The sequence below is a fragment of the Opisthocomus hoazin genome, chromosome 11 (genome assembly GCF_030867145.1).
Source record: "Opisthocomus hoazin isolate bOpiHoa1 chromosome 11, bOpiHoa1.hap1, whole genome shotgun sequence".
Classification (NCBI taxonomy): domain Eukaryota; kingdom Metazoa; phylum Chordata; class Aves; order Opisthocomiformes; family Opisthocomidae; genus Opisthocomus; species Opisthocomus hoazin.
In genome coordinates, this window is record NC_134424.1 from 9,004,190 (window position 1) to 9,028,499 (window position 24,310).

The window sequence follows — 24,310 nt, forward strand, 5'->3', positions numbered from 1 at the left end:
GGCACGGCGATCTCTGCTGTCAAGCGACGGAGAGACAGCTCCCAGCTGAGTACTGCTTGGAAATTTGCGATCTAATTAAAGCAGGCCTTGGATCTCATCACTCTTCCTGCACGCCTGGGACAATGAAACACTGACTGGTGCATCTGTTCTGTATGCGTGTTTGATGCAAATAAGGAAGAAGTCTGTAAATACATCAAAAACCATACTTTATTTTATGTATAGCAATACAATTTACATATTAAATAACACTATAATAGAATGATTTGATATAGTTTTAACATAACAAAAAGAAGATTCTTCAAGTTACAAAAAAACCCCAAACAAAAACCAAACCAAAACGAACAAAAAGTCTCCCTCAAAATACTCCCTCCCACCCTCTCCCCAAACCAAACACCACGTTGCTTTTTTTTTTTTTTTTTCTGAATGGATCAATGAGACAAACGTATCCAGTGACTGGCTAAGTCTAATTCCTATTGCACACACTGACAATGGAATCCAAAAAAAACCCCCAACTTTCACAATCACTGCCCCAAAGAAATGACATGTGTGGAAATCTTTTTGGGAGTGCGATGATGGTGTCTCACTACCTCGGTACACAGAAGGTATGTATTCACATAGCCACCACAGAACTAGGAAGGAGGTGAAACTAGAAAAAAATTAGCTTTATATGAAAATATAAAATTCTATGATTATATACCATAGATACAAAGTTCCCAGAAGATGCTTATCCAAGCAACAAAATATTTACAGTTTTAATGACTTTGCTATTTTAAAAATGAAGGAAAAGAAAACAGGAGTACACATGAACGCTTCGGTCTTTAGAAACAATGGCTGCTTGCTAGTTTCAAATGTTCTAACAAAACAAAAAGAGTCACTACCCCAAATGTTGGAGAGTTGTGACATTGTATAAAATTGACTATCTCCTCTTTTGGAGACATGTTTATTCTTAAAACTCAAGACATTTTTCTTTGAAATTAATTATCCTCTGTAGAAAATGCTTCCCTTTGCAAATAGTTAACAAAAACACTAAAAACAGTTTAACAGCTAAGACAAAGTAGAGGCCAAATCTCTTCATTACAGTTCCTTCTCTTTCTTTATTTTTGTATTCCTTCTGCTTTGATAAGTAAAGCCAAAGTGGTTCACATTGTTAGAATGGCAACAAAGAGAAAAAGAGCAAAGGGGTAACAGTAAGAGCTAAATTACGTCTGTAAAAAAAAAAAAAGGAAAAAGAAGAAAAGCAATGCAGTGGATTAACAAATAGACATTTTCCCTTCATATAAAAATTCACTGGCACCATTTGAACATAAGCGTCAGAACACAAGATCTGATGTCAAAGGACATGAATTTGAGAAAGACTGCTAAATCTTTAAGACAACTACATTGTAATTTTTTTTTTTTAAATTAAGTTGTTCTTGTTTTGCTGAGAATTAGTAGTATGTATCTTTGGTAGAATCGATATCTACATTTTTTAGCTTTTAAATAAAATATATCAGCTTAAAAAAAGATTATTAAGAAGGCAGTTGTGCTGTGTCATAAAGATTCTTCTCCTAATGTTCCAACGTATCACTCTGGGTCCAAGCAATTCAAGCAGTCAGAAACTGGAAAGCCAACTGAAATTTTGCAGATCCCGTAATCATTCCACTAACCTCGAACAGACCCGCAGCACAGAAACAGTCACACACAAGAAGCAGTTTAAGAGTTTGGGATGATTTTTTTTTTACCCCCCCTGCTCCTAAATTCGTATTTGGAAACAGACACTGCGAAACACTAAGGAGAAATGCTGTTTAAAAGGGCTGCTCTTCAGGCCTGGGTCCTGCGGGAGAACGGGTGCTCAGCCCGCCCGCCTGAGCAACCCGGCTGGCTGCCGCCCACCTGCCTGCGGATGCCACGGCCACGCACAGGGGTGGGTGCAGGACGGGGCACTCGGCTGGGACTGTCACCCACAGCAGAGGTCAAGGCGGCACGGCAGCTTCCCAAGCAGCCCCTCTTGGCAAGCTTGGCTGCTCCTACGGGCTCAACGCTCAGAAGCCTTTTACGTCTTTCACATGGTCTGCGGGCGCAGTAAACGTGCAAGACATGGAGAAATAGGATTTTCTAAATGCAGACACACACCTGCACATGTACTTCGGTCCTTCCCTTCCTTCTTTCTCAGGGCTGGTGCTGAGGACCGCATTTTATAGTGATGGGCTATACTCGGGTTCCTTTAATTTGCAGGCCTGCACACTGTCTGGGAACTTGGGGTGCTTGGCAGACATCCCGACCGAGTGCCAACAAGCGGTTACAGTCGGGGGGTTGGTATGGCAAAAGCAAGGCTGCGATGCACTGAGCGGGACTTTGGCCAGACACTGGTGAGAGCATCTCCAGGGAGCTCTGCGAGTGCCGGTCTCTGAACACACGCTCGCTCCTGCCAGCCTCGCTCAGCCCCAGGGACAGAGGCGCGAAGCCACGGCAGAGAGCAGAACTGCAGCTGCTTACAGCAGGACAGATTTGGCTCTTCCGTGCTCTTAATCCTGACCTTCACAAGCAATTCCTGGCTTCATCCGCTTCCAGCCTAAGGCATCGCTACCACCCACTGGCTATCTGACTGTCAGCACAGCACTGAACACACTGCTTGAGCCCCCTTAAGAAAAAATTCATGGAGAACTCGGAGAACATCAGTGTAAATTATTTCCCCAAGGATTAAACCCCAAGCAAGTATTTCAGGTGTGGGAAAACGCCAACGCAAATGCATGGATTTCCGAAGCATCTACCAAAGTTCAACCCCGACAGCCTTCTTTCATTGAATTTTAAAACTTGTGAGAAGGTAAGAGATTAAACCAGGGATGTTCAGGCAGCGTGTCACGAACCACAGTTATCTTCCATAATGCCACTGAAATGAAAGGTAATCAGCTGAAAGCACTGAACAAATCCAACCCTCTTGATGCCTGCAGTAATCTTTGTGTCACTTAGCTCTTGTCAGGGTTTGAATTCTTAAATTCTCCCTACACCTCCCCAGGAACTTAAATACTTCAGATTGAACCGATTTAACTCATCAGAGTACCTTTGTGCTACCAGCTGGAATTGCCTGGGGCCAGGATCACGACCGGGGGTGCACGCGGGGGCTCCCCAGCCTCTAACACGGACGCACGCCAGCCAGCAGAGCGCTCGGCCAAACCTCCAGCCCTGCAGGCAGCAGCACCTGGGAATTCACCGCACCAGCTCTCCTTGCTGGGCCGCAGCGACTGCAGAGCCAGTCTGAACTCCTACCAGACACGAACTGACTCCCTCCTCAGTGCCGGGCTGTCCCCGTGCAAAGGGGATGCAAACTACAAAGCCATCTTTTGAAATGTTTTGCGCGTTCTTTATTCGGACTAGCCGGTGCTGGCCACGGGATTCCCTTGCTGAAACCACCGATGTGTTACACTGTTCAGTGTTGGCAGTTACTTGGATCACTTGTACGGAGGGATTCAACAAACTGAGGAATAAAAGGTGACTGTGTAAAAGGTTGCCAATGAATTCTTGAATACTTTGCTGTTGAATTAATCAAGTGTATCCATACTAGGAAATCTTTCCCTTATTAAAAACAAAAGGCCCGATGCTAGCACACACCAGTTTGCATGGCTCCTCTGCTCTCAGCGAGGCCGTGTCTGTACCTCGCGAGGTTCTGAACCAAAATACCTACTCTCAACGTAACTTTAAGCAGTTTACTTTCAGCTTCCTTGCGTGTGAAAATGCACAGAACCTTGCCAAACGTCTGTGTTTCAGCGTGACTGGACTGGCAGAAATCAATAGGTTTACCTATGAATGAAAAAATATGCTGTGACATTTTGACAAGTCCTGAAAAATTCCAATGCGTGTTTTGCGCAGTTGAAACTCAGTAAAGAAATTAATGCCATCTATAAGGGACAGTGCCTTTAACTGTATACCAAACATCAGGATGGTTGAAATGTCGTATTTCCTTTTCAGGGTATGTTCAATAACCCCTCCCTACTCAGCCAAGCTATGAAGGACACGATAAGCTTTAATTTTCAGGAGAATTAAGTACGTGCTTACTTCTTTTGTTAAATAGGGATGGACCTTGTTGAGTTGCGACCAAATACAAAGGAAGAGGGAGCCAGTGAGGATGTAAACTTAAATGCTCCAAACAGTAATTCAATTATTTATATAATCTGGGGGAAACCATTTTAGTGGTGTGGGAGGGAAAACACAAGAAGCTAGGTTTGTGCTAAAGAATTAGTATGGCAAAAAAAAGAGGGAGAATATAACTTTATAGGTAGTTTTTTTTATTAGTTTGCTTCACCAGTAAATATGGATCAGTACTTTATGGTTTAGCTCTAAAGTATGAAAATTACACACCTGTAAAAATGGCATCTAACAGTTATGAAATTAAGAAACGCCTGTCATCATGTAACATACCATTAGGTGTGAGGTCATATTCAAGAAATAGTAAGGAAATTAATGTATGTAAAATATTGAATAGCTTAGTAATGTAAAATATTGCTACCTTCAATATATCTGAAAACAGGTCTGACTTGGGGCTGTAGTAGATTTCTCACTGTATTGGCTCTGACGAGAATAAAACCAAAATACTTTCCCATCATAGGGCTGGTTAAAACCGAAAATCGACATTTTGCTGAATACATGAGGCAACTTTGAAACTGTAAATGCAAAACTATCACTGCGTCCCACATGTGAATTGCATCTAATTTGTAATTGTATTGTGTGTAATTTATATATTCCATGTGAAGCAAGTCTTAGGCCTGTAAGTGTACAAAACAGCAATTTGAAACAATACAGAAATAATTGTTTCAGCTCCACAAGGCCATTACACCTTCACTGTAGCTAATAATCACCTGCCACATTTTGTCAAGAAAGGATGAACACTGCTCATCCACTCCACTGGAATGCAGAATACCGTTACCAAAACCGTGACATGATCATTAAAATAATAAACATGGTATGAAGGGGTACAGTATCTGTCCTAGAAAGAATCCATCTGGCCTAGCATTCAGGATTTAAGATTTGAGGGTCACTGTAGTTAGCAAAACTTCACTGCATTTAAACAAAACAGAAAAAGCGTATGTTTGTTGTCATGGAATGTCACATCAGGGCTTGTCTTGTATTAGAATATTATAGGCAGTAACACTGATCATATAGTGCAAACTAGATAAAATTGCGTTTCACTGTGTGAAATAAACAGAGGTGCAAATGCTCAGTAGGATACCATTAAGACATAAAATGGCAAAAAATAAATATCAAAACTTTTATCAGTGTAAAAAAGTAATTGGGTTATTGTATAACCTAGAGTCTGGCAAAAAAGGCCTCAAAAAAGTTCACTCAGTCTTCAGAAGTTCTACAAATTAAGTGCCTTTTCAGGTTTCCAATTAGACAAGAGACTCCATGCTTTCCGCGGGATCAGATTCGTCACTGGCCATCACAGCACCATTTTTGTCCAGTGTCATGGGACCGTTTCCATTTTCCTTAGTGCTGACCAAGCTTAGCATTGCCTTATACAGAAACTGGTACTGTTCCTGGAAAAGACAAGACAAGTTATTGCAATCCTTTCAGCGTACATATGCAAGTGGCACTTTCATTTGGCATTTCCAGGGAAGGTGATGGATATCCATTACTAGAAGCATCTGTATGGCAAAGAAAAAGACCTAGAGAGCAATTACCTCTGTTAATCTAGTTTAACCCTGTCAACCCCAATTCCAGTTCTGGGTAACTATATGATTCCTGATATATTATTAAACACTAAGGAGGGCGGGAGAATACCGGAGCCCACAGCTCAGCCCCAGGTTGATCCCTCGTCCTGGCAGACCACGCACGCTGAGGCGAGGGTGTGGATCTTGCTGCTCACCGAGCCAAGAGCTGCTCTGCTGAAGCCTTATCTCCCCGCAGCTCTCCCTGCCCTGCTGCACCCCTTCAGATCACGGTGTGCCAGTTTACATCGCAGAGCTTAGCTTACAGGGCGGGCAGGGGGGTGACGGCAAGCTGAAAGGTCCTTCTCTGGCCCCCTAACTGTATCAGAAATAAGCTTAACCACAAATCAGAGACTTACGGTGTGGGTTTGAGGTTTAGAAAAAATGACAACTATACAAAAAAAGCCCAAATGCAAATTCTGCTTGGTAGCAGCAGATGCAGTGGGGCTTGATAACATACACAATGTGTGTTTTAGTTCCTGCTTTTGGTCTCAGATGAAAACCTTGTAAACTATCCATTTAGATTCCATTTAAAGACTTACAATGTCTGTGAATACTCCAGGCCGCATAAGATTTATCATCTTTGCCACCTGGAAAACATCGACAGCATTTTCATTCTCCAGCTGCTGGGACAGAGTGGTAAGGGCACATAGCGTTCCCGCTGACACAGCTCCATACCTGAAAAACCACACCAAAATCATAAGTTACTCAGAAGCATACCTGGGCAACGACACAGAGACATGAAAATGTTGATACAGTCTTTTTCTGATGACTGTAGTTCATCTTTGTACCTATTAAATGCTTGTTTTACACTGGCTAATTTTCAGCCATTTTAATTGATAGAAGAAATTTGATGGCCCACCAGTCATCTCAGGATATCTGCAGTATTCAACACAAAGAACCGTATCAGCAGCAGAACGTGAGCCATTTAAAAATCCCCAGCCTGGAGACTGTGATACTGAAATCAGTCCTCACCCGCCACGTGTACTGAAAGCATCTGCATTATAGCTAGGCGTATTTTAAATTCATTAGTGGGAGCTCAAGCAAAACATAAACGATTAGAAAGAAATGAGACTTTGCCTCTTCCTCCACATCTGACAATTATATAAAACTAACACGGACACGAGGTGCTCGCAAGTAAATGGGGCACATCTCAGAGTCTTCCTCAGGTCTGATTCATAGGCGGAATGCAACATCCCCGAGCTGGGCACCCAAGAGACATTATGGATTCTGAAGAGTTGAGCTGTGCTGTCATTTAATAAGAACCCGAGCAACGGTTATTCGTCAGGAGCATGACTCCGTGTGGCCTTGAGATAACTGGTCAGGTAGAAATGTTAATGCTGCTAAATCTGTGGGCGCTCTTGGATCATGTGTGCAGTTGCAGGGCATGGGAGAAAGGATCCTAAGCACCACGGGCTTGTAACTGCTTCTGAGGAGCCTCAGCTGTCCTCTGCCCTCCCAGGACTCAGGAGACTGAAGTTCTGTCCTGGCTAGGCTCTGCGACTTTGAGAAAGTCTGCGTCTAAAGGTCCCCGCCGGTAAAAGGGGACATTGGTGCTGACTTGCTCTGTGAACCAGCTGGAGAGCTGTACATGAAAACCTCAATAATCAGCAAGCACTGCAATGCCATCTGGTATCTTAAGATTACCACTATCATTCCTCCAACATTCCTGTGGAAATCAAGACGTGCTGACTTCATTTCACATGATTTTTGCAAACTCAATTTGCCTAGAAACAGGAAACAGAAATCGGATCACAATAGATCTGCTATATTTGATGAAAAGTCTGTAGAAGAAGCAGAGCTTCTGCAGAACTATACAGATGGCTGGGACTGATCATCTACAGGGACAGCGGACAAAGTGGGCAACGCTTATGCCTGATGGGACACAACTAAATGCCTCTGAGAGTCTAACAGCCTCATTTCTATTTGGGCGGAGAACCTCCAGCTCCCAACAATCTGAAGGCTTTTATCGCGGAAAATTATGCAGCAAATCTTTATCTACTTGCCTGTATATGGGCAGTTATATTTAAAAATCTTGACAACTACCTCAAGTTGGAATTTCTGAACTTCTTTGAAATGTTGTTATCAAGTTCATCCCACCGTGTACTTCCTAAATACCACATGCATTTAGTATCTGCAGATTCATATATTTGGAATTAATCTTCAGTTGTAATTATTAGTGGATTATGTGATATAGTTGTTGCATGTAGTAAAGGGAAATTTTCATTTTCAGCTACATTTACTTAGGCTCCAATGAAAAGCAGAATCCACATTATGTATTAGGCATAAAAGTAAAATCATTGAATATGACAAATAAACCAAAAAAGCAATTTACAGAAGGAATGACTCAGCACTGTTAGGAATGCGATTTTGATTTCCTTTTTTTTTTTTCTGGTCTAGCATGAAATGCCCAAATCAATAATGGTTCTAATTTTGTAAAACATAATCTTAAATACTGCAAGAGTAGCAAAACCTCACTTCAGACTACCCAAAGCATGAATATTAAAACTAGCCTGGAATTAATCAGTGCTGGCAAAAGGCAACAGAGCTTACACTGTGCATTAGCAAGGCAGGAGACGGTGGGAGAAAATCTACCTGCTGCAGCCCAAGGCGCCATTCCCAGGAGTCTGTTGGGAAAAACCTGTCGCAGCAGCAGCACACCGGTGTGAAGTGAAAGCTCTCGCAGCAATGGCAGACACCAGCATGCGATCGCACGTCAGCACACCGGTTGATCTGACCACTGAAATACCAGAGTACGGTAACGCTTTTGCACAAAAGGTGAAAATTTTCAAGACTTTCCCACTAATTCTGTTTTGTAGCAATGACAAGAGGTCTAATGGACTCCAGGGTGGGATGTGCAGGTATAGCAGTCGTTCATGCTGGCTTGGTGTTTGCTCTAGGGATAACTTGAGCAGTGTCAGAAATTGGGCTTTCTTGGGATTTTAAGAGCAGAATGACTCCGGGAAGCGCTCTGCCCACCAGGAAACAGTCCGTCTGAACAGATCCTGTTAGACCCACGCACTAATGGTATTTTGCAGCTCCATGGTGTGTGCAAAGTAATAATATGCAATGCAGTATTTAGCACCCTTTATAACTGGGCATTCAAGCATAGCTGACAAGACAATGCTCACCACGGCACTACAAAAGAGACAAACGTTGGGGCATGCCGGCCCTGTGTTAGCAAGCTCCCTCCCTCCCACTTGGCACCATATGGGCCCCTTGGGGTGGTTTTGGGGAAACAGAAGGAGGAAAATTAAATTTGCTCTCAGAAACCTGCGTCCTGTGTCACAGGATACTTCTGCTGCTCATCCTGAGACACAGCTGAGCTGAGCTTGTTCTGTCTTACACAGCACATTAAACCGGAGCTGTTAGACAGGAGCTCAGGGCTGTTTCGAAACTGGTTTCCGTAAGCCAACACTGGGCTGCTTAGAGTCTTACCTAAACCAGGGCTCTCCTGGATTCTGAAACAGGTTGTAGGATTTGTCTGGGATACTTCCAGGTGCCAAAGAACCCAAAATGCTTACAAAACAAACACAGCCTTACATTCTGAGTCCACCTAACATTAAGACCAGCATAAAAACTACACTAAGCAAAAAGTATTTGGTCTCAGATGCCAACTGAAAACTCATCTCTGTAAGTTTAAATATTCTGATTCTATTCCCTACACCACTAAACCCCATCCACTTCATGCAAGAATGGACATCAGTCCTAACAAGTGTCCTGTAGCTGAGTAACTCCTTGTACAACCTGCACATAAATGGGAGAAAAGAGATGACATACTCATCATGAACTATGGTGGGGCCATCCCTGGTTAAGGCCTCTTCCTTGATTACGTTGATCAGTTCAAAGGTACTGCTTATGGGAGCATCTGGGTTTGGCCATTTAGGACACTGAAAGTGGCGGACTTCCAGAACGTAGTCATCCTGCAATGAAAAACCAGCCTCGGCATTAGCTACTTCAGTTTCACATTTGTCCACTCCAGGTAGAGAGGGGGAAGAGCCTCACTACAAGCCAAAGAGACACCTTCTTCTTCCAAACAGTTTGTACAGAAAGAAGAAGACAGACACACAGCTCTAGCATCTCTGGAACAGTGAACACCCTAAAACAATGCAACTGTAACAAAATGTTTAATTAATAAAAGATTTGTATTTGAGTTCAGGGCTTACATCCATAGAAGCCTTCTCTCAGAGCCCTTACAGCTCAGAAGTCAAACACGAGAAGAGCAACCAAAGAATTTCAACTTCAAAAGGGCTTGCAAACTAATGGTTTGCAGCAAAATCCAGCTGCAGTCCCGAAAGCAAGCTAGAGGCAGGTTTATAGCTCAAAAGAAATGTGCTGAAGTAAAACCCCTTAATTAAGACCCCCACACAACTAAACTACAAATGCTGAATTTTCTAAGCAGAAATAGGACAATGAACCTCGGCGTACTTCACAAAGAGTAATTCAATCTACTTGTGTGACTTCAAAATGAAAAACCAATGTCTTCACTTTCAAGTAAGACAAACAGTGCTACGATCTCTCTAGCTAAAGGAATCTACCTGGAAGTAGCAGATAGGAGAGGGAGAAGGAGCCAACGAGAATACCTTTCCCCTGTGAGCAACATGCATGCACACGAATTACAAGTAAATTCTTTTAAAAACTGTTCCTGAACTCTTCTTCTGTATTTAAATGACATCAATAGCATTTTGGTGAAAAGCCAAGACCCTCATTTGGGGGTTTATTTTACCTGGGTAGCTTCAAGGATAAAGTCATGGATGATAATTTGCTCTTCGTTAGAGAGGCACAGTCTGTCTTTGCTGATAAGGGTCACAGTAAAGGCCTCACAGTTCATGGATTCCTCGCGACTTGGCCAGTACACAAATTCATCTTCTGCCTGGAGGAATGAACAACACACTACTGCAGCCTTTGAGACACCTTGTGTGTGACAGAAAAATCCAGTGGATCAAAAAATTGGTTTGATAAATAGAGATGATCAGGAGCTGACCTTTAAAAACCATTCCTGTCTAAAACAAATTTATTATTACAGTAGGCACTAAGCTTGCCAGATCCTTCCTTCATGTGTCCAACAGGTAACGTCTGCTTTTTAATTGGTTTCATAGGGAAATGGTTATCTTAGCTCACTCATAGTTAACCTTTGTATTGTGTCACAGGCTTTATCACCTCCTGCCTACACAGTTTTGCATGAAAGTCAGATATCTGTTTAGAAAAACTCACTGACCTTTAAAAATTAATTGCTTATTATTTTTAATTTGTGTTTATTGTGGTCTAATGCAGAACTCAAGGTCTGTGGATCAGGTCTAGGTAGAAGACTGATGGATACTTATGTAGGGCTTGCATTTTTAGGAGCGAGGCGAGGAGTAAGGAGGAAGGAAGAAACCCAAATGCTCTTGGCAGTGAAAAAAACACTGCCTTAAGTTAATGCAATTTCTCCAGCAAAACTCCTCTACTGAAGGAACACCGTAAAATCTCATTGAGACTGTGAATGCTGGAAGCCGCTCAGTGCTGAAGTAGCCTAACTGACAGAGTGTAGTTAACATACCGTCAAAATAACTGTGCATTCCTAATTCACCACATACGTGCAAAGCTTGTTCCTCCTCCTGGCTTCAGGGGTCTACTGTCCCTGGAGGGTATGCACAGAGGCTACCCTGGCAGCATGCATGGCACTGCACACCTGCATCTCTGAACAACCTGTGTTTTACTCATGAGCAAACAAGAGCTACAAACCCACTCATCCTGCTGTGGCCATGAGCACGTCTCTAAACCCAGATTTATTTCTGTGGGCCTGGAGCCTACGTGCACGTGATGTGCAAGACACCAGTGAGATTTGGGCCTTAAATATTTATTCTGAAAATGGGACTTGGAGTGCTTTGAAAATTCTGCCCTCAGTGTGCAGAGACGCCAGCAAGCAGTGTAACATTATTGGATGCCAGGGAAGTGACCTGTCCTGCCAAGTGACAGGTCCTCACGCAGCAGTAGTGTGCATTACCATCTCATCCTTTGGCATTACACGCTCAGCACCTCGACACGCTCTCAGTCCCCTGCCAGCCCTCCTTGCCAGCCAAGAACTCACACCAAACACTGAGTCAATGCAGGGATGCTACTGCCATGCTGCCCAACCTCCACCATGGGCGCAGTGAAGGTGAAAGCAGGGACCAGGTATCCTTGCAAAGGATGTGGCCAAGTCCAGCGTTCCTCCTTTACCCTTTAATCACTATTGTTCTGCAGAGCTGTTTCATGTACTTGTAAAGACAAGATCAGCCTCTTCATTTCCACCTGACACACTTTCATTTCATTAGTGCTTTCTGATTCGATCGGATTTCTCTGAACGCTCTTCGCCTCACAGTGCCTGCAATCCCTTTCATCGCGCCGCACACAGGACGCCTATCGACTGCTGCCTCTTTAGTAGCCCCTCATGACTGCTATTTTCCTGCTGTAATGAAGGTGGTTTCTCTTCCACTCTCAGCTACAATCGTCTGTTCACCTCAGTCATGCGTGCATGAAAAACCGAGCCGTTTAGTTCTTAATCCTTTTCAACGCACCCTCTTGAGACGTGCCAGTAAATCTGGAGGTAGTGATTAGCACTTCACCTGTGGTCTCCTTATTCTCTGTCTGTCCGTCTGATTATTTCCACTTAAATTAACACACGTGTTTGCTTTTTACTTTCGTCAAAAACAGCATTTGTAACCTTGCATGGCCTGAGCCTTAAGCCCCTGGGCAAACAAGCAACTATCCTACTGTCCCTGCTTTGTATTTCTGCTTCTCTCAAAATCCCTACCCGTGACCCTGGCCACCCAGGAACCTCAGTACCTTGCACCCTGCCAGCCAGGCGGCCCTCAGGACCTTCGCAGAGGTCGTCCTCACCAGTGTGCTGCCTGCGAGCACTGTGGTCCACCCAGCTCAGGATGTCTTTCCCAGGGGTGGGTGCAGAAGGGGACAGCAAAGAAACACGTCCCTCATCTCAGAACTCGTCTTTTTGTAACAAGCTTATGGCAAAGTTTGAGAAGGTGGCTCAAAAACTGGCTTTGCATTCAACCAGAAAATAGCTGTAGCGTGCAACTAAGTGACCCTATGCCGGTGCCCGGCTGGGCTAAGTGACTGTGGTACCGCACGGGGACGGACGCGTTGAACTCACCAGGCTCTGGTTGTCCGGCAGCATGACGATGATCTGTGCATTGTGATCCCAGATCATGCGCCAGAAATCTTTAGTCGTATGTGGCAGTGGGTGTTGCGTTATGATGAACTCGTTACTCCTGTAGTAGCCCTTTTGCAGCAAAACAAACCACACAGTTACTTATTGCCTTCAATACTTTTAAAGCATTAATTTCATCTTTGGGGACACATAATGACCCTGTTTCATTTTATTCCACAATATTTTCACCCAGACTATAATTTTATAACTCCATTTCCATTCTGCAGAGTCCCTGTTGTTTTCATTTACTCTAAATCCCAGTATTTATTTGACTGTATCTCATGGAAATACACATTCCATCTAAATGCGCCTTGTATTTAATTTTTTTAGGCAACAATCTTTAATAAAACACAGTTAATAGCTTTACATTATGGGGAAAGTGTTAAAATCTCATCTGTTAATACACAGCCATTACATACAGAATTAAGACAATTATAGGCATCTGGTATTTAGCACCTTAGAATTGATTTTACTTTGTAATTAGGTGTTGGCTTCCTCACCATGATATAAGAGGCATTAATGTAATCTGTTCCCTTCATTCCAGGCAGCGGTGCCAAGCCCACTCTAGCACGCTCAGCTATAAGATTAAAAAAATTAAGAGAGGGGGAAAAAAAAAAATATCAGTCTGGTCATGGCAAATGCAGAAAGTAAGAATTTCTCAGACGTTAACAAACCAAACACTGTGCAGCTCCCATCTCCCGCAGGAGCAGGCCAGCACTTTAACTGCGTTAAAGCATTGCCTGCTAACACAGGATATAAAAGAGAATGTTGCACAATATTCCCACAAGGACAAAGTAATTTCAGGAATCAAATTTTACTATAGCAAAGATTTTCACAGCAGGCTGAATTACCAAATAACAGTATATGCAGTGATAACAGGGGACTTCAGGTAATTCTTGACTGTAGTGTTCCATTTGTCTCCAGCAGCACACAAACCCAGCTGATTTATTTTGTTTTCCCTACCACTCCGTAGCACTACCATCACTCACTCCTCCCAGCTGGAGGGTGAGGGAACCTCCAGGGCCAAAACCCTTCCCTAACAGGTAACCATCCAGCAGCGTGCATGTGTTCTTCAGCAGATCTCCACTCCTCCATCCTCAAACCAACTGACAGGCCCCAAGTGCCAAACCGAAATCACTGCAGCTAGGTGAGACAAAGTCGTATAGACTATTTCTGCCCTGCTCACATTTGTTTTTAAGATACATCCCGATGACTTCCCTTTTTATTAACAAACTTCATGATGGGCCGTATCTGTGCCACTATTACTGTGTGCTAGCTTGGCTATTATCTGTGCCGTATGTACGCTGGGTGATGGGAATGATGTTGTGCCCATGCTTGGTCTGGTGCAAATTCCTACTGCTTGGCAACCATGCACAGATTCCACATTAATGACTGTGAAACTGTGTCCTCAGGCACTAAATACCCTCAAACCTGGGGAAGGCTCATGTGCAGAAATAGAGTGTAGTAGCTGAATTACCAACAACTTATGCCAATCACACTGGGAGATCTCACCTGAACTGGGAGCAGTATCAAAGTAATTCTGTCAGTATTCCCTAGATTTATCCCCTACCTAATTATTCGAATTCTTAAGCACTTCAAATTAACATTTCACTTGGACAGTATATGTGGCTGACACTGTAACTATTTTCTTTTGTTCAGTTTCATCAGGGTAATTCTGAAAGACAAGACAGCTTGGTCTGAACAAAAGATTACATTTCTCCTTCCTAGTGGCTATGCCTTTTCATGCATCACACCGGGAGAATTCAGTACAAAAAGTTATGCTAGGCAGTAATCAAACCGAAGATGTGATCTTACACGGCACGACTGATGAGTTCCTGTTCTTCTCTTTGTTGCAGTCTTTCTGAGCACTGAAGCATTCCACGTATTTTGCATTACACTGTGTAACCAGCTGAAAGAGAATAAAGTAGTAAGTCAGTCCTCACAGCGCTCTAAATGAAGAGGAGGTTTCTTTGCCAACTCTTGGGAAGATGCATCAGCAGAAGAATAAACCACATTGTTGAACTTGTTTAAAGTACTCAAGATGCCAATGGAAACCATCCTTTTCACACAACATGTTTAATGAATAAAAAGATCTTTGCAGCTCTCAGCTTCGAAACAACCTGAAAATGAAGTTCCATCAAAATGTATTTTCACAGAACACTACATTTAGTTATCTCTGAGAGTATATTTCAAAGACTTGCAGATATGTTCAGTCAGAAGCAGGTCTCAAGGAAGAAAAGCTAGCAAAATAAAACAACAAGAAAATTTTAATGCTTTCTTCTAAAATAAAAGCCAGAACATTCCTGCAGAATGTCTTTTTTCTGCCAGGCCTTTGGGGAACCCACCATGCCAGCATCTGAGACCTGAGGCTGTGGGTTACATTCTTGGGTCTGCCAAGTCCATTCTGGGCTGCTTATGAGGCACAGAGAAAAGTCAGGGGCCCAGATTTGTATTTGAATGCTCCCCCAGTGTATGGGAAAACTCTACCAGAGCAAAGAGGATAAAGGTGTCTTTTTCATCTCCTGCACTAGCGACTCATTACTCAGCGTAATTTTACACTGAGACGGTTGAATGTAAGCTACTGTACCAGGGCTGGAGCACAAGTTCTTTTCTGCCAGCATTGTGGTAGCAGCAGATATCAGAGAAAGATTTAACAAATGCTGCTGGTCACGTCCCAGTTTCAAAAGCACTCTAAACAAGACAGCACTCAACTCATCTATGTAGTGGCGTAAGCCCCATTAGAAGTTATGGGGTTTCTAAATACCTGTGCAACGTTGGCAGAGAAAGTAATTTCTGAAAATATCACTTAAGTTTTTGAAACTTTGCCATGAGTCATCAGAAAACACATACATATAATTTAGTATTGTTTTTAAAAGTGCAACACTTTTTAAAATAAGAAATCTTTTTCTCTTGCTGCCTTTTGTGTGCGTGTGCACGCACTTGCGCTTGTTTCCCTAATTTAGTAATTAAGCATCTGGAATTTCTTGACTGATGAAGAAGTACTGAGATTTCTACAAGTGAATTCAGAGAAAAGCCTGTTGATTTTTTGAATAGCTTGGTAGCTAGTATAATTTAACAGTTTCAGTTCCTTAGGTAGTTGTTAACTGAGTGAGTTTAGCTGTGAAAACAGATGTCATGCATAATCTTCTTATGATATATAGTCTCACAAAATATTTCTAAATGGACTAAAATGAAATGCAATCCGAAAATCTTAGGTTTCAAATAGGAGATCTGGGCAAAAAAAATTTACTTTGGCCAGGATGAAAACAGCTACGACGTAGCAGGGAAAAGCAGCAAGCATAGTTACTAGCAGTAAGAAAGGCATATTATGTTTCCTGATCTGAAAACATTTTTAATTCTTTATCCAGTGCTGAAATAGTAGGTGGTGCTAAGAACCTCAATTCATGTCTTTCTCCACATAGGTGCATGAGAGCCACAGTCTGGAGGAAGACTTCCAGCCAAGCTAACCACAGACTCGGGAATAGGGAGACCAGCAGCACCCTCCAAACCAGCGCCCATGTCCCTCTTCTCACCTCTGACTTCAACAGCGTTAGCGCTGACTTCCAGCAGTGTAGCTAAGACTGTTGAGGACAGAACTTCTCAAGATGCTGCGCTGTGCTAATCAAGTGTTCTGGCTTGGTTCCTTATCTATGACAACTGTCAGTGAAGACAGGGACAGAGTAGGGAAATTAAGTCCCTCTGGACGGCAGTGATAAGCCTTACCTTGAACTGCTTTTCTAGTCGTGTCTTGCCACCTATGCCAGGTATGAGGATGCTGTTGACATAACTATGCAGCTGGTTTGCAGATACTTCAGTTTCCTTCCCGAGGATGGCTTCCAACAAGGCATCATGAATAAAAATGTACTGCTCCTAGAAAAACAACAGGCGCTTGGAATAAACTAAACAGCTGGCTTGAACGGAGGGGCAGAGCACACTAAAGGAAAGGGTGTGCAAAACAAGCCACCCATGCAAACACTGCCAAATCCAGAATAAACATTTACAAGTGTAGCACGTACAACTGAGTAAGTCAAAAGCAAAATCTGAAGTTTCTGGTCTAGAAAAAGAGAGACATTCCAATGCAAAAAATGCCTGGTGCTATATTTAGTTTTTACAGGGATGTAACTAAAAAATCCATTTTCTCTTTGATTACAACATAAAAATGAACATGGCTTTAAATTCAACCCCACTGCAATCTTTACCTCTGTCTGGACGAGGTAGTTGCGCTGTGTCCTGATATGTTTCAGGAAACCCAGGACATTAACTGTGCTTTTGTCTTTTATCTGTTGCAGCATACTGTCTATCACAATGTAGGTACCAGTTCTGCCAACACCAGCACTACAGAAGACAGAAGAGAAACTCAGGTAATACAGCCGGACCACAGTAAATGTTCACAACAGCAGAGCAGAACTAAGCAAATATTCCTCTTCACAGACTTTCATTTTCCTGTTAGCCCCAACCATGAAAGTTTCTAAACAAAGTATTTTGGGTTTCTGGGAATTTTATCAGGTGTATATTTCATGATCTGCCACTTGGCTGTCCTGTCTCCACTGCTGTTGGCTAGAAGAAGCCGTATAGAGATCCACCTTACGCCAAACTGCTGCTATCCCGGACCACCAAGGTTGCTCCAGGCTGTGAGGCTGCCCTGGTTGGCTTCAGTCTTGAGGTAAGGCTTAAGCTTCACAGTGGAGGTGTGACCCTACTCTGGAAATGCAAGTGGTATCAGCACTATGGGATGGAGTAAGAGGGGGCTAACCCGGTGGAGGCAGGACTCTTGCAGGGGAGGAGGGCGGTCCCGGGCCCAACAGAGAGGGCGGAGAGGGGAGCTCTTCAGAGCTTCACCGTTTTTGCTCAGGAAAGAGCTCTGATCCCCACCATCCTCTCCTCTTCGCTATGGTGCTCTACATGCCCCTCATACACAGTGATGAAAACCACATCCCTTAACTCGTTTAAGGGAAATCCTCTGTTGACTGCAAGTGCTGGTGAATGTGAGTGTGGTTGAGTGGCAACTGCATGCCCAGGTGTCCGTCTAGTCACACGGCTGGTTGCCAGCAGAGGTAATCCTGCCCTGCCCACGCACTGAACGGGCACGCTGCAAACAAGCTTTGAACAAGGAACTGCACAACCACGCTCAGCAGCTCGGTATCACAGGGTTTTGCTAATGCAACTGGGAAGCTTTTGCATTGGAGCCATCTTAAGACGTAGGCAAAGCAAGCTCATGTCTACCTGCACTCCACGGGGCTGGTGCATGCTTGTGTTAATAACTCGGGGCATTTGTCTTAGCTGGCGTGTAAGGGCACACGCTGTGTGCCAGGCATGCTTGCCATGAGGTAGCCAATCACCCCCATCGTACCTGCAGTGCACCACCACCGGTCCCATGTCCGGGGTCCTGGCTGCGGAGGATCTCCTAACGAAGGTTAGCACAGGCAGAGCGTACTCTGGCACTCCCATGTCCGGCCACTGAGTGTAGTGGTACTGAATAACCGTTCTCTCGTTCTGCCGCCCTTTGGGGTTGCCTTTCTGACCCTGCGTGCAGAGTGTGCAGAGAAAGAAGAGAAAGATTAGGGAAGAGAAGCATGGGAAGACAACTCTACTGGCTTGCTCAGCTGAAAAAGTGCTGGACTGGAACAGAAGAAATCTTGTGCAGCTCTGCCTCCTGCTAGGTGGAGACAGAGTTCAAGGAAAAGAAGATGTGGGAACAGGTATTAACAGCAACAACTGTGACACCAAAGCAGAACTTGAGAAAAAAAAAATACAGGATAAACCTTTTACCAGGTTCCTTGTAATCCTGGCTCTGCTTACTTATTTCCCATCCAGCTGCTACTTCAAGTTGCCTATGCAACAGCCGAGTTTTGCTCGCGTGCCTTGCATCCTACAGAAGCCAGAAGGCATCTGGATGAGAACAGGGAAGGCTTTACTCACCTTTTTCATCTTTGTGTTCCTGACTGTGAAGCGGCGCACAGTGTAGCAGGCATGAATGTTTGTGCTCTTCAGCGTGACAATTATGTTGCCGTACTCCTCGCTGTTCTCTGACGGCCAGTACTGATCGCATTTTCTCTGAACAAAGACATAGTTGGGTGGGTTGGCTAAGGGTCTCAGCCGCTTCTTTATATTTGTGTTTAGAGCTTTTTAAAAAAGTAAAATCACAGCTAGCTATGTACCCCTCTGTTATGTTAGTTATATATTATACATCAATATATATCATCCCAAACCATTTAAAAACAAATTTCTGCCCACGTGATTTGAGGAGGTGTTAAGGAGCAGCTGCTAACAAACTAGAAAATCTCTTACTCTTCCTTTTTCAACAAGGTTTGTGATCATGACAATGATTCCAGTATTTTGTTCCCAAATCATCCTCCAGAAATCTTCAAAGGTAGACTTTAAAGGTCCCTGGGTAGCAATGTAGGCTTTTGCTTTGTTGTAACCCTTCAAAGAAAACCAAAATGCCAAGTGAGATGAAAGCAGTATCATGGCAGACATATTAATATTTTAAAGGTAACAAAGAAAGGTGCCTTTCTCATTTAAAATAGCGAGGAATTTGTAGCAAAAGTATTAGGTGAAGTTGGAAAACATGACCACATGTGGCAATACTTCCTCCTTGTGGAAGGACTGAGAGTTAGCGAAGAAAAAAACAATTTGAAGAACTTACATCGACATAATTAGCATTAATGTAGTCACTGTGCTTAGAATCTTTTCCTGGTAAAGGCCTTAGCTTCACCCTGCTGTGATCATCTGCAGGATAAAAAACAGAACAGAGGAGCATTAAGGAAACACAGTGCAGAACTGCAGGTAAACATCCTATTTCCTAGGTATTGGAGTAGTCCTTATTAATACATGGAAGAAGTTGGCCTTGGCTTATACTCAAGGGAGAGGTGGGAATATCTGTTGGTCATCTGCTCATGGCGGCAGGTCCTCAGGCCTCACATCCCTTAAAGTACGTGGTTGGTGCTGGGACAGCTTCTCTTGAAAGAAGACGGGAGCCTCAGGAGCACCATCTCTGCATCATCCCCATCACCCAGCGCGGTGCAACTCCAAGAGCCAGGGCACTCCACAGGGCTGTGTGACGCCATGCGGAGACCCCGGCTCAGCTCTCGCAGGCGGTAAAGATGCCTTGGCTTGGCGCCGTGTCTGAGCTCTTCATCCTCCCCTTGGGGCTGGGCTCAGACAGCTCTGCTGGCTCTGGGAGCCGAGCAAATGTCCTCACTCCTTCACCGCCCTCATCACGCCAAGAGGACAGACTTTCAGTCATGTTCTTTAGTTCCTCTTTTTGTTCCAGCCTAACGCTTGAATTCCGACTTAAATCGGAAAAAAATTGCAGTTCTTCTGCTCCTAGGCCGCAGCATTGGGCTGGATGGTGCTTCCAACACATGCAGAGATGAGACATGTTGGCTAACTTTAAGCGTGAAGAAACTGGTTTCTGTTGCTTTCCTTCAGCATCAATGGAGAGAGAGGCTCCTCCAGGGACAACCTGGAGGGCTGGAGTGCCTGCTCCAGTTCTCCTCCAGTGGTACTTCTCTCTCCATGCCTAGAGGTACCAGACATCTATGTCTACAATCAGAGCTGGGACAACCACAATGAATCCCCTTGCCTAAGGCCACACAGCAAGTCTTTTACAGGTCTGGGAATTGGTCCTCAGCTGGCACCTTGATTACTTCTGAGAATCTGTTAGAGACACACATTTCCCTCCTATGCCATCAAAAACATTCAAGATTTATTGCAATGTTTATGAACATTGTGAACTTTTTATCAGTGGCTCTCCATCTTTATTCCTAAACCACAGTGACTGCTGCATCTGCTATTCGTTCCACATCAGAGAATGATACAGAAAAAGCTACTGCATTCCCATCCCAGACCTGCAATAATTTGAATTCTAGAGCAGAATCCAGATTTGCAGTTCTCAGAGGAATACAGGCAAAGTCTGCACTGTGCTACAAAGATCACTGTTTGTCCAAGCCCTACACACAGCTGAAGCAGTTTGAAATACAGCAGATACATCCTGTAAGATTTACCACCTTTGGGACTGTAAGGGAATCCCAAGGATCATCAATAAAACTCTGCTCCACCATGCACTTCCCTTAGGCCAGTTTTCAGACATTAAAGGACAGAAGAGCTCTGATCATCAATTTATCCCAGTTATTTCTCCACAAAATTTCATACCAAACTGATACTTCTAAAACTACACTTGGAACATCAAACTGCAAAGTATTTTAAAGGAAAAGCTGGAGTGAAATCCTGGCCCCAGAGAAGTCACAACATCCACTGCCTTTAGCAGGGAAATTATCTCCCAGCCCCACTTTCACATGTTTATTAATTACTGTGCAATAATGTAATCTGAAGCCACCTGCCTTTTCCAGTCACATACAGACACACTGCGAGAGGAGAGCGCTTTTCCACGTTGATTCACTGTGCTTACTTACAGGCTAGGATGTTGATGTATCTGTTCTTGTGCTTGTTGTCGGGGTGGTTGGAATGCTCTGCAGTGATGTTCATGTCGGCCGTACAGCGCTGCACTTCCTAGGCATAAAAATTAATTGAACGGAAAATGTGTCAGTCCAAAGAATTTAAGCTTTATCTCCTTTTGCAACAGCTCACAGAAACCATGTTTAAAACATCGCTATCTTAATTGCTGGATTGAACACAAAGTCCTTCAGTGTTGTCCTGTATGACGTGGTCTGCTTAAACCAAGCCGCGTTAGCTGCTCGCTGGTGTGGCTCCTCTCAGACTTAGTGACAGATGCACTCGGGGCACCCCGAGGGCCGACCGCCTCCTCCGACCAGCAGTCCATCCATCCTCTGGACTGCATCTCCTGTGGTGCCCCACCCTGTCCCCTTCTTGGGAAGGGAAGACAAAGTCCCTCAAAGGCAACCATGGTCAGTGCAGCGTGAAAAACCAAGCACAAACCCCACTTCAACAGCAGCCTCTGGCCGCTGGACAACTTATCTGCTTATAACCTCTCAAAACAGGGTTTCTGACATTTAAGTTTGGCACTGACCTTTTGTTAGTTCTCTGCAGAGAGATGCCTTTTATAAAACATAAATAAAACAGATCTCTGAAGATAAGAGCGGGTGCTTTAAATACCACTGCTTGGACACTGATTAACAGCCCACAACACAATGAAAAAGATAAAAGGTTGTATCCACGTATGTAAACATTTACAAAGCAGAAAGAGGCCAGGCTTGTCAAGGTGTTCATGAAGCTAGAGATGCAGGTTTCTGTCTAGTCGGGGCTGTAGGTTAGATACCTAACTCCCATTGATTTTTTTTTAGTTCTTCACCTACCTCTTACTTACACTGTCCAACAACAGAATATAGGGCTACTGAACTGGGGCAATGGAGGGTCTTTTCCCTGACCCTAGAGAAAAACAGCTCTTCCCCTTGGCCAGGCTGTCCTAGAGAGTGACACACTTCAGAGACTGTCTTGCCAACTGAGCCACAAAAACTCATGTGTGATACCACCTTCAACATATATTTTTTTAATCTATTTAGCCACAGCCTTCCTGAAAAATCTAAATCCCTTTTTATCACTAGCATAAATATTCTTAGTTTAAAAACACATTTTTGAAAATTATATCAATGTTTGGAGTTTACAAAGTCGCGTAAGAAACTATATTTATTCAGTTTTTTGCAAGTCCCAGAAATCACACCAAACAGAACCAATTTCCCCCAAGGATATGTGGGGAAGTGCCAAATTACTTTGTACTTCAGGCTTTAAAAATAACAGTATAGAACCTGCCTAAGAGGGAAAATCATTAGGAGCTCACAGCTGCTACAAAGATCACGAGCTAAGTGACAGAGAAAAATTATCAAGAGAAATGCTATACAAACAGCAGATGTAACAGAGTTCAGCATTATGCAGACATTTCACAAAGGACTTGCATAGCAATTTTGATATCTTCCCCAGCATTTACATTTTAGAAGTGCAAAGTATACTAAAACCTTCAACATTTTATAGCTTTTATACCCACATGACACTCCCAAATAACAATTGCTTCTCTCTCTCTCTCCCCCCCTCTCCATAGGGAGGAACGTACTACACTCAAGGAGATGAGCTGAGCAAAGACAAAGAGGAATCAAGCAAAACTCTCAGCTGGCCCTAATAGAATTTTCATAGTTCCATTCCTATCACAGAAATAAAAAAACGCATTAAAGTGTGCGTTTCCCCTAATTCTGCCTGTCAGCTCCAGTAAGCAGGGGACTTCTGATTGCACAACGGGCAGGATCAGTTCAGCCTAAGTCATAATGGGAAAAGCAGCATTACTTACGTGTTAGGTTGATTTAATGTAATTTTGTTTTACCTTTTTTTTTTTTTGCATATAGAAATCATATAACATGACTGCTGTACTATTGTAGCTCCCTCCTAAAAAATAAACCCCTGATTCTGAAAAGCCTCATATCAAACTCTACATCCCTACATCACTACAAAATTCTTTTTAGAAGTTATTAGCATTGAAACATTTATGCCAAGTGCTGTAGAATTTAATACAGATGAATCCAATACGGTTCTGTGGAGAATACTCTAAAAAGTTATAGAATTTAATAGGGAATTACCTCCCTGCTAAGGAATTTTCTCTGACAGTTTAAATACTACATAGTAAATGTATCACTTTCTATTAAATTCTATAGGATTTTTCCATAAGGGAATTGGTTGGTGAGGTTAATCATTTTAATTAACCTTTTTATGTTGATGCTGACTGTTTTCTCAACTGTACATGTTCCCAGCTGGCCAATATAAAGTTAATAGAAGAGGAAGATTAAGCCAAGATGGTGAAAAACACAGCAAAGGCAAAGAAGGTCTGATGCTGTGAGAGCTGATCATCTGAAAATGGCTTTTCTTAATACATAACATTCTAAATGACTTTTAATACTCTGGAAAGCTGTTACAATGGTGGGTTCCTATGTCTGCACACTGCAAAGCATGGCAAAAGGAGACTGTTCAAGAAAAGTTTCCAGTTGCCAATGCACCTCAGCTCTTTCTGTATTTTTAAAAATCAATGTAGAAATAAAAGGCCATTTTGACTTTGGCCCCCTCTCCCTGAAGTCCAGGACACAACCAGTGCTTTGGGATGCTGGGGCTGTCCAGCGAGAAGGGGCCTGAGGGTATCCCCCAGCTCCATGCTGGCCACGGACAACGTCTGGCCATGTTGCATGGACAGATGGGGTTGAGAGCAGAGGGCGGTTATGCCCCTCTTTCACCCTCCCAGGTTCATCTCTCCAAATTCTAACAGCAAATTACTAAACCACAAGCTTCCTCCACCAGACAGTAAGACATAAGTGAACATTCCTTTGTTATTAAAGTCAAGGTGGTTGTCTTTCATCAATGCACAAAATGCTGCAAGAAGACAAGACTAGTTGCAGCCTGTTATCTATGCCTCTGGTTCAGAGTATTATGTACCCTCTGGCAGCAGAGGACAGCCTGGTGTTAATAAATATCACCCTGGAGAAAG

General features: G+C 43.4%; 1 protein-coding gene across 1 annotated transcript in view; it reads right to left on the reverse strand.

Moving 5' to 3' along the window:
- Nucleotides 1-386: 386 nt before the first annotated feature.
- Nucleotides 387-24,310, reverse strand: part of PTPRG (protein tyrosine phosphatase receptor type G) — a 412,574-nt gene continuing 388,650 nt past the window's right edge. Inside the window, exons 16-29 of the mRNA XM_075432501.1 lie at nucleotides 21,285-21,381; nucleotides 19,517-19,599; nucleotides 19,159-19,293; nucleotides 18,790-18,924; nucleotides 18,221-18,393; nucleotides 17,070-17,205; nucleotides 16,594-16,740; nucleotides 14,686-14,779; nucleotides 13,371-13,447; nucleotides 12,814-12,942; nucleotides 10,408-10,554; nucleotides 9,462-9,604; nucleotides 6,224-6,359; nucleotides 387-5,510 (exon numbers count right to left, since the gene is read on the reverse strand). Coding sequence (XP_075288616.1) covers nucleotides 5,364-5,510; nucleotides 6,224-6,359; nucleotides 9,462-9,604; nucleotides 10,408-10,554; nucleotides 12,814-12,942; nucleotides 13,371-13,447; nucleotides 14,686-14,779; nucleotides 16,594-16,740; nucleotides 17,070-17,205; nucleotides 18,221-18,393; nucleotides 18,790-18,924; nucleotides 19,159-19,293; nucleotides 19,517-19,599; nucleotides 21,285-21,381 — 1,779 coding nt within the window. The 3' untranslated portion in view covers nucleotides 387-5,363. The remainder of the gene's footprint in view (nucleotides 5,511-6,223; nucleotides 6,360-9,461; nucleotides 9,605-10,407; nucleotides 10,555-12,813; nucleotides 12,943-13,370; nucleotides 13,448-14,685; nucleotides 14,780-16,593; nucleotides 16,741-17,069; nucleotides 17,206-18,220; nucleotides 18,394-18,789; nucleotides 18,925-19,158; nucleotides 19,294-19,516; nucleotides 19,600-21,284; nucleotides 21,382-24,310) is intronic.